The 10,130-nt window shown below is 51.2% G+C and overlaps 1 protein-coding gene across 1 annotated transcript in view; it reads right to left on the reverse strand.

Annotated features, from left to right (window-relative positions):
* Positions 1-10,130, reverse strand: part of PPIL2 (peptidylprolyl isomerase like 2) — a 117,340-nt gene that overhangs the window by 83,442 nt on the left and 23,768 nt on the right. Inside the window, exon 6 of the mRNA XM_064168356.1 lies at positions 5,545-5,596. Within this exon, the coding sequence (XP_064024426.1) occupies positions 5,545-5,596 (52 nt within the window). The remainder of the gene's footprint in view (positions 1-5,544; positions 5,597-10,130) is intronic.

Raw genomic sequence — 10,130 nt, forward strand, 5'->3', positions numbered from 1 at the left:
GACTCTCCCCACCTCCAGCTTTGCTCCATTCCCCCCAGTCCTGTCACTACCTGAGTACATGACCTTCGATGGTCCCTTCCAACCCAATGCAACCTGTGAGTCTGTAACCACAGCACTCCTGACAGCAGGAGCCTGTACCTCCTAACGTGCCCACTGCTCTATTTCCAGTGCCATTCCCAGGAAGAAAAGTTTAGCTTCTCTCTTGCCCCCGAGCTGAGAGCAGTTGTAGTGCTCTCAGGAGGGCAGAGCCCGCAGCATCCGAGCGCGGCAGCAGAGCGCCATTAACTCCGCACACGTTACTCAGTAAGGAACTCAGTGTCTGCTCTAATCAAGCTGTGACTTCTCCCAGGAGGGGCAGCACAAATATGAAGCACATCAACAATGAGCAAACTGATGGAAGGCAACGTGCAAGGCAAAAGAAAAACGTCTGGGTGATCTCAGCAGAAAGCAATTAGAGGAAGGTTATTAGCACTTATCAGTTTGATAGATCTGGGGTTGGGGTGGGATTGGTTTAATAGCTTGGGCCTATTTGCTTCTTTTTTTCCTAATTACCATCTGAAAATGGAAACCAGCAGGGCCTCCAGAACAGAGACTGCTCACAGCACCTGCAAAGCCAGCAGAGGCAAGCACCTACTGAGTATTTACCATTAACTGCCCAGCTGGAGGAGCCACTCTGACCTCCAGCACACAGATGCAGGTAAAAGCAGAGGGCCGCTTCTGTTGATGTCTCCAGAGCTGAAGGAAAACCTCTGCCACAAAGGACTGACATTGAAGAGTAATTCTGGAAACAGACTTTTGGAAGTGGCATCAGGTTATGGCCCAACTGCTGGACACAGAAACACACTGATAAAACGTGAGGGCTCAGGACCAGCTGCAGAAAGCAGAGAACATCACCATGTCTGCAGCTCTAGCAAGAGCAGAGCTGCTGAAGGCACACGCTGCTCCGCAGAGAAGGCACACACTTGCTGCTCTGCAGAGAAGGCACACACTCGCTGCTCCGCAGAGAAGGCACACGCTCGCTGCTCTGCAGAGAAGGCACACACTCGCTGCTCTGCAGAGAAGGCACACACTTGCTGCTCTGCAGAGAAGGCACACACTCGCTGCTCTGCAGAGAAGGCACACACTTGCTGCTCTGCAGAGAAGGCACACACTCGCTGCTCTGCAGAGAAGGCACACACTTGCTGCTCTGCAGAGAAGGCACACACTCGCTGCTCCGCAGAGAAGGCACACACTCGCTGCTCCGCAGAGAAGGCACACGCTGCTCTGCAGAGAAGGCACACACTCGCTGCTCTGCAGAGAAGGCACACACTTGCTGCTCTGCAGAGAAGGCACACACTCGCTGCTCTGCAGAGAAGGCACACGCTCGCTGCTCTGCAGAGAAGGCACACGCTCGCTGCTCTGCAGAGAAGGCACACACTTGCTGCTCTGCAGAGAAGGCACACACTCGCTGCTCTGCAGAGAAGGCACACACTCGCTGCTCTGCAGAGAAGGCACACACTTGCTGCTCTGCAGAGAAGGCACACACTCGCTGCTCCGCAGAGAAGGCACACACTCGCTGCTCCGCAGAGAAGGCACACACTCGCTGCTCTGCAGAGAAGGCACACACTCGCTGCTCTGCAGAGAAGGCACACACTTGCTGCTCTGCAGAGAAGGCACACACTCGCTGCTCTGCAGAGAAGGCACACACTCGCTGCTCTGCAGAGAAGGCACACACTTGTTGCTCCGCAGAGAAGGCACACACTCGCTGCTCTGCAGAGAAGGCACACACTTGTTGCTCCGCAGAGAAGGCACACACTCGCTGCTCTGCAGAGAAGGCACACACTCGCTGCTCTGCAGAGAAGGCACACACTCGCTGCTCTGCAGAGAAGGCACACACTTGTTGCTCCGCAGAGAAGGCACACACTCGCTGCTCTGCAGAGAAGGCACACACTCGCTGCTCTGCAGAGAAGGCACACACTCGCTGCTCCGCAGAGAAGGCACACACTTGTTGCTCTGCAGAGAAGGCACACACTCGCTGCTCCGCAGAGAAGGCACACACTCGCTGCTCTGCAGAGAAGGCACACACTTGCTGCTCTGCAGAGAAGGCACACACTCGCTGCTCTGCAGAGAAGGCACACACTCGCTGCTCTGCAGAGAAGGCACACACTCGCTGCTCTGCAGAGAAGGCACACACTCGCTGCTCCGCAGAGAAGGCACACACTTGCTGCTCTGCAGAGAAGGCACACACTCGCTGCTCCGCAGAGAAGGCACACACTTGTTGCTCTGCAGAGAAGGCACACACTTGTTGCTCTGCAGAGAAGGCACACACTCGCTGCTCTGCAGAGAAGGCACACGCTCGCTGCTCCGCAGAGAAGGCACACACTCGCTGCTCTGCAGAGAAGGCACACACTCGCTGCTCCGCAGAGAAGGCACACACTTGTTGCTCTGCAGAGAAGGCACACACTTGTTGCTCTGCAGAGAAGGCACACACTCGCTGCTCTGCAGAGAAGGCACACACTTGCTGCTCCGCAGAGAAGGCACACGCTCGCTGCTCCGCAGAGAAGGCACACACTTGCTGCTCTGCAGAGAAGGCACACACTCGCTGCTCCGCAGAGAAGGCACACACTCGCTGCTCTGCAGAGAAGGCACACGCTCGCTGCTCTGCAGAGAAGGCACACACTTGTTGCTCCGCAGAGAAGGCACACACTCGCTGCTCCGCAGAGAAGGCACACACTCGCTGCTCTGCAGAGAAGGCACACACTCGCTGCTCTGCAGAGAAGGCACACGCTCGCTGCTCTGCAGAGAAGGCACACACTCGTTGCTCCGCAGAGAAGGCACACACTCGCTGCTCCGCAGAGAAGGCACACACTCGCTGCTCTGCAGAGAAGGCACACACTCGCTGCTCTGCAGAGAAGGCACACACTCGCTGCTCTGCAGAGAAGGCACACACTCGCTGCTCTGCAGAGAAGGCACACACTTGTTGCTCCGCAGAGAAGGCACACACTCGCTGCTCTGCAGAGAAGGCACACACTCGCTGCTCTGCAGAGAAGGCACACACTTGTTGCTCCGCAGAGAAGGCACACACTCGCTGCTCTGCAGAGAAGGCACACACTCGCTGCTCTGCAGAGAAGGCACACACTTGTTGCTCCGCAGAGAAGGCACACACTCGCTGCTCTGCAGAGAAGGCACACACTCGCTGCTCTGCAGAGAAGGCACACACTCGCTGCTCTGCAGAGAAGGCACACACTCGCTGCTCTGCAGAGAAGGCACACACTTGCTGCTCTGCAGAGAAGGCACACACTTGCTGCTCTGCAGAGAAGGCACACACTTGTTGCTCTGCAGAGAAGGCACACACTTGCTGCTCTGCAGAGAAGGCACTCAGCTATGGAGGGCTCATCAAATGGCACAAGCTGCAATATCTGAAGGCCTCTTTTCTCATGCAGGTGTGGACAGAAAATACTATGTGTGCAGAAACCACTCTACACGGTAGGATTAAGAGAAGTTTGCTGCTAGGCAGAAATGCAACGTTTGACTCTTCCTCTTTTGTAACATTTCCTCTTGAAATGACACAGTATGCACCTTTGTAAGGAAAGGCTTCGGACACCGCAGGGCTGCCACCATTCCACCCCAGAATTGTGAACTGGACTTCTTGAAGCAAAGCACAATGTCAGAGCATCTTTCAAAAACCTTGGCCACAATGACTACTGTCATTTTTAACACCCTCTCTTGAGACAGATGGAGCACAAAACACAGAAGAAATCCATCAGTCAGAGAAAAGACTTTGTAGTCCATGGAATTTACTAAGATACAGAGAATCATAGAATGGCTCAGGTTGGAAGGGATCTCAGAGATCATCTACTCCAGCTTCCCTCCCATGGGCAGGGACACCTCTCAACTAGACTGGTCTGATCCAAGCCACATCTATCTGACCTTGAACACCCCCAGGGAGGACGCATCCACAGCCTCCCTGGGCAGCCTATTCCAGAGTCTCACCACTCTTGTACTGCAGAACTTCTTTTAGGATCCAGTCTAACCCAACGCTCCCTCAGATAAACCATTCCCCCTTTTCCTACTACTAGGAAACACTTTCATGAAAAGTCTCTCTTCAGCATTCCTGTAGGATCCCTTCAGGACTGGAAGGCAGCTCTAAGGTCCTCCCAGAGTCTTCTCTTCAGGCTGAATAACCCCAGCTCCAACAGCCTGTCTTCATAGCAGAGGTGCTCCAGCCCTTGGATCATCTTTGTGGCCCTCCTCTGGACTCACTCCAACAGTTCTGTGTCCTTATGATGGGGATACCAGAACTGGATGAAGTATTTGAGGTGTGGTCTCACAAAAGCAGACAGTCCAGAATTTGATCCCTATCTAATCTTTGCCACTCATAAAAGATTGTATCATCTCTCCTTTTCATTTCCTGGCATCCTCTCCTAGCTGGCAGATTTTGTATCTTGAACCCCATGGAAACTCCAGGCTGCTCTCTTGTGTGCTGCTACTGATAAATTCCCACATGCTCATTTAAGTCCAATTCATTTTATAAACAAAAAGTTGCTCCAAATCAAGTGAACAGCAGCTCTTGCCTCAGGCAAGTTAGAAACTTCAATAACATGTTAGAGGAATTCAGCTTTTTCTGCCATTTTCCCCTAAACAGTAACCTGGCTACAGCAGCACAGTATGACAGTATCACAGTATCACCGGGGTTGGAAGAGACCTCACAGATCATCAAGTCCAACCCTTTACCACAGAGCCCAAGGCCAGACCATGGCACCAAGTGCCACGTCCAGTCCTGCCTTGAACAGCTCCAGGGACGGCGACTCCACCACCTCCCCGGGCAGCCCATTCCAGTGTCCAATGACTCTCTCAGTGAAGAACTTTCTCCTCACCTCCAGCCTAAATCTCCCCTGGCACAGCCTGAGGCTGTGTCCTCTCGTTCTGGTGCTGGCCACCTGAGAGAAGAGAGCAACCTCCCCCTGGCTACAACCACCCTTCAGGCAGTTGTAGACAGCAATAAGGTCTCCCCTGAGCCTCCTCTTCTCCAGGCTAACCAATCCCAGCTCCCTCAGCCTCTCCTCGTAGGGCTGTGCTCAAGGCCTCTCCCCAGCCTCCTTGCCCTTCTCTGGACACGCTCAAGCATTTCAATGTCCCTCCTAAACTGGGGGGCTCAGAACTGAACACAGTACTCAAGGTGTGGTCTAAGCAGTGCAGAGTACAGGGGCAGAATGACCTCCCTGCTCCTGCTGACCACACCATTCCTGATGCAGGCCAGGATGCCACTGGCTCTCTTGGCCACCTGGGCACACTGATGGCTCATGTTCAGCAGCTACAGTAAAGGAAAACTGATTAATTATTTACAGCCCCCCAGTGTAAAGAACAGCAGAAATGGAATTTCAAGGGAAAGATGTCATTCACAAGAATCAGTGATTCTCCAGAAAGAAAACCCATGATAGAGAACACAAACTACAGAACTTTACCATGAGTAAGACAAGCTTGGATTTATCAAGGCATTCCTCCACCAAAACAACAACACAAAACAACCACTACCAAAACCCCACGGAAAATCACTGCACTTACCTTCACTGTTTTTAGCAAAATTCAGCTTGATAAGTGATTTGGCATCCAGTTTCTAAAGAAAATGAAGCAGTAAAAAAAGACATGATTAATCCTAGCAGAATGGAACCATGAAAATAAAAGGGAGCTCTAACATCACTGTTAGGATTTTAATAGTACATAATTTACTAGTAATATAATGTGAGTTGTCTGAATCATCAGAAGCCTGGGAATGGAAGTGACTGCCAGCCCACAAAAGCAAGGCTCACAGAGCCTGACAGCTGGGAGAGGTTTACTCTCAGCACTGCATTCTGACAGTGCTACCCCAAGCTAAGCAGCCTGAGAAGTTGCACAACTCCCTAAGCCGCAACCGAAAGGGGAGCTGGCATGAAATGCTGAGAGGCCAAGACCACTGCTGCTCAGCAGCAGCAAAGTGTTTTGGCAATCACTGTCTTCTCTGAAACAACTCAAGTCTTTCTTTCACCTCAGGAAATGGGTAGCAGAGCCCACAGCATAACTACCTGTAGTGAAGAGAAACAGAGGCACAGACTCTGGAGAGGAGGACAGAGTCTCAGGAGAATCCTTTAGCCACTTAATTCCCAGGCAGCAACTCCATGGAACTGGGATGGCAGCTGAAGCTGAGGTGATGTTCTCTGTCGCTAGAGAGGACACCACAGACTAAGTTCTTTCTCTCTGAGGCTTCATCAGGCAAACATCTGTGGCATTGTTCTGCTGCCCTTGCTCTGGAGGGGCTTTCTGACATGGGAAGAACTATCAAGCTGGCAAAGACTGCTGGATGATCAGGCTGCTCCCTCCCCACAGCCTTCCTCAAGATGGGAAAGCTTCAAGCACACCTGAAGTACCTTGGGTAACACGAGAGGACAGGCCCACGAATGGCAGTCATTTCACCAAGCCAGGATGTGATTTGGGCACGCTGCTGGCACGACAGGGCATACTGCCACTTGGGTCATCCCACCAGTCAGGTAGTCCTCAAGTGAGGCACCCAAATGGAGACAAAGTCCAGCCCAGCAAACTGCAGAACCAAGTCAGGATCTCAGGTGTACTAAAAAACCCCAACCAACAAACCCTCTGATTCTATCATCTGTCAGAGATGGTTTTGCTGCCAAATTGATGCTTAAAAGCACACAGAGCAGAGGCCTTTTAAAAGAAACAATGGGTTCTCTTCTCAAAACAGGCACCTGAACAGATTAAGGAGGTGTTTATAACCCAGACAGCTCTTTATAAACAGCCAGGAGTGGAGACCTGCCAGCCGCAGTGGCAACACTGCTCCTTCAATCATCATGGCAAAGAGTGGTACCAAAACCAGGAGAAACTAAGTCTGTGGGCTTCTGCCTGATCAAAACTCAGGTTCTTGGTTCATGGAGTACACACTGTGACAGCTGGACTCATTCATTTAGAAGGCACTTCTCAAACTGTTTCCAGCCAACTGGCAGGATTGTTTGCTGCCAGAAAGGTAATCATCTCTCATTTATAGCAAGGAAAGTGATGAAAGCTACCAGGAACAAGATAGGAAGGGGAAAAAAGAGGCCAGGTTAGGTGGTACTTAGTCTGGAAAACCAGTGCTGTTCTTTTTCCTTAAGTGGATACCCAAAACCCCCAAACTCACACCCCCCATGCTGCTGGAGTCCAAAGAGAGCAGACAAAGGCAATGACAGCTTCTAAAATGAATCATAGAACCACAGAATCAACCAGGTTGGAAGAGACCTCCAAGATCATCCAGTCCAACCTATCCCCCAGCCCTATCCAGTCAACCAGACCATGGCACTGCCTCATCCAGTCTCTTCTTGAAGACCTCAAGGGGCAGTGCCTCGGCCACCTCCCTGTGCAGCCTATTCCAATGCCAATCACTCTCTCTGGCAAGAACTTCCTAACAACATCCAGCCTAGACCTCCCCTGGCACAACTTGAGACTGTGTCCCCTTGTTCTGTTGCTGGTTGCCTGGGAGAAGAGACCAACCCCACCTGGCTACAAATAGACAGCAATGAGGTCACCCCTGAGCCTCCTCTTCTGCAGGCTAAACAACCCCCAGCTCCCTCAGCCTCTGCTCATAGGGTTTGTGTTCCAGGCCCCTCCCCAGCCTTGCTGCCCTGCTCTGGACACCCTCCAGCACCTCAACATCTCTCTTGAGCTGAGGAGCCCAGAACTGGACACAGCACTCAAGGTGTGGCCTGACCAATGCTGAGTCCAGGGGCAGAATAACCTCCCTTGTCCTGCTGGCCACACTGTTCCTGATACAGCCCAGGATGCCATTGGCTCTCTTGGCCACCTGGGCACACTGCTGGCTCATCTTCAGCTACTCTCTATCAGTACCCCCAGGTCCCTTTCCTCTTGGCTGCTTTCTAGCCACTCAGTCCCCAGCCTGTAGTGCTGCTTGGGGTTGTTGTGGCCAAAGTGCAGAACCCTGCACTTGGCCTTCTTAAATCTCATCTCATTGGCCTCTGCTCACCCATCCAGCCTGTCCAGGTCCCTCTGCAGGGCTCTCCTACCTTCCAACAGATCAACACCTGCTCCTAGCTTGGTGTCATCTGCAAACTTACTGATGCTGGACTCAATCCCCTCATCCAGATCATCAATAAAGATATTGAACAGGACTGGGCCCAGCACTGATCCTTGGGAAACACCACTAGTGACAGCTGCCAGCTGGATGTGGCACCATTCACCACCACTCTCTGAGCTCTGCCATCCAGCCAGTTCTTGATCTGATTTATAGCAAGAAAAGTGATGAAAGCTACCAGGAACAAGATAGGAAGGGGAAAAAAGAGGCCAGGTTAAGTGGTATTTAGTCTGGAAAACAAACCAGTGCTGTTCTTTTTCCTTAAGTGGATACCCAAAACCCCCAAACTCACACCCCCCATGCTGCTGGAGTCCAAAGAGAGCAGACAAAGGCAATGACAGCTTCTAAAATGACTAAGTGAAGGCAGAGTTTTACTCATTTATTTTCTTCTTATATGAATAACATTGCTCAAGAAGTAGCAGGAAAACAGCAAAGTTGCCAAAATGAACATATGATCCTGGACAGATCTGTTCAACCTAAACAACTTATTAACACAGAGCAGCATCCATCTGGGCACATGTTGTGCAACAGCCCAAAAATTATGTTCCAGAAAAGGCTTCTTTAGAAATACAACCCCTGGAAGCATGGATAACTTGGAGGAAAGCCTTCAAATGATCTTCTAGCAAGCTTCAGCATAGGGAAAAGCAACCTGAAGGTCCTGGTGGACAGAACGATGACCATGAGCCAGCGCTGTGCCCTTGTGGCTATGAAGGCAAATAGTATCCTGGGGTGGATTTAGAAGGGCTGTGGTTAGTAGCGTGAGAGAGGTCCTCAGCACCATCTACTCTGCCCTGGTGAGGCCACATCAGGAATTTTGTGTCCAGTTCTGGCCTCTTGGTTCAAGAAGGACCTCAGGGAACTGCTTGAAAGAGTCCTGCACAGAGCCACAAAGATTCTGAAGGGAATGTAAAACCTCCCTTAGTATGAAAGGCTGAGGGAGCTGGGGCTCTGGCTTGGAGGAGCCTGAGGGGTGCCCAGATACCTGTTTATAAAGGTGTGAAGGGCAATGACAGCAGGATGGAGCCAGGCTCTGCTCAGGGATGTCCAGCGACAGGACAAGGGGCAATGGGTGCAAGCTGGAGCAGAGAAGGTTCCATGTGAACACAAGGAAAAGCTTTTTCACTGTGAGAGTGCCAGAGCTCTGGAGCAGGTTGCCCAGGAAGGTTGCGGAGTCTCCTTCTCTGGAGACATTCAAAACCCACCTAGATGTGTTCTTGTGTGACCTGCCCTAGGTGATCCTGCTCTGGCAGGGGGCTGGACGCTAATCTTTTGAGGTCTCTTTCAACCCCCAACATTCTGTGATCCCCAAAACATAGGAGCAAATCATCTTTAAACAAAAAGGTGACACAGTTTAGCATGACTGAAGATTCAGATTTCTATTGTGACAGAAATGTAGTGGAAAAGGCAGAGCAGACTGCTGAGAGGGCTTTGAAGGCAGCAGAAGCTCCATACGCAGCTTCATCTGTCAGCACATGATGTATTGTTAGAAGTGCTGCCAAGCCCTTGGACTCTTACTCTGTACCCAGAGAAAGAGGATGGTATTTCTGGTCACATCAATCCATAACATGGGAAAAGGTTAGCTTGCAGCATCAGTTCCTCATGGTGCATCAGCGGCTTCTGCTCCCCACTGAGACCAGCATTTGTGCCAAGAGAAAATGTAAAGAGTCATTTTAATATGGGAGTTAAAATACACAACTGCTAGGAGCCCTCTTCCTGCATGAGAGCTCCTTGCTGAAGTGCTGCTGGAGTGTTACAGGCACAGCCTGGTCTCCTTGCAAGCATGTGTTAAAGAAGTGACCTCAGCATGCCAGCTCATGCCCTTTGGAGTAGCTCTGTGCTTTGGTTCAGCTGGCAACAGCTTTGTGCCCAAGCACTCCCATGCCATATCAGGAAATTTCCCACAACTGGTAAAGGATGCTGCTTGTGCAATGTGTTTATGAAAAGGGATGGAAAGGGACTGAGAGTTGCACATGAGAAAATATGCAAGGGAAAGAGAATTAAGGCAACTCCTCAAAAGTATTTTGAGAAGGTGAAT

The sequence above is a fragment of the Pogoniulus pusillus genome, chromosome 30 (assembly GCF_015220805.1).
Source record: "Pogoniulus pusillus isolate bPogPus1 chromosome 30, bPogPus1.pri, whole genome shotgun sequence".
Classification (NCBI taxonomy): Eukaryota; Metazoa; Chordata; class Aves; order Piciformes; family Lybiidae; genus Pogoniulus; species Pogoniulus pusillus.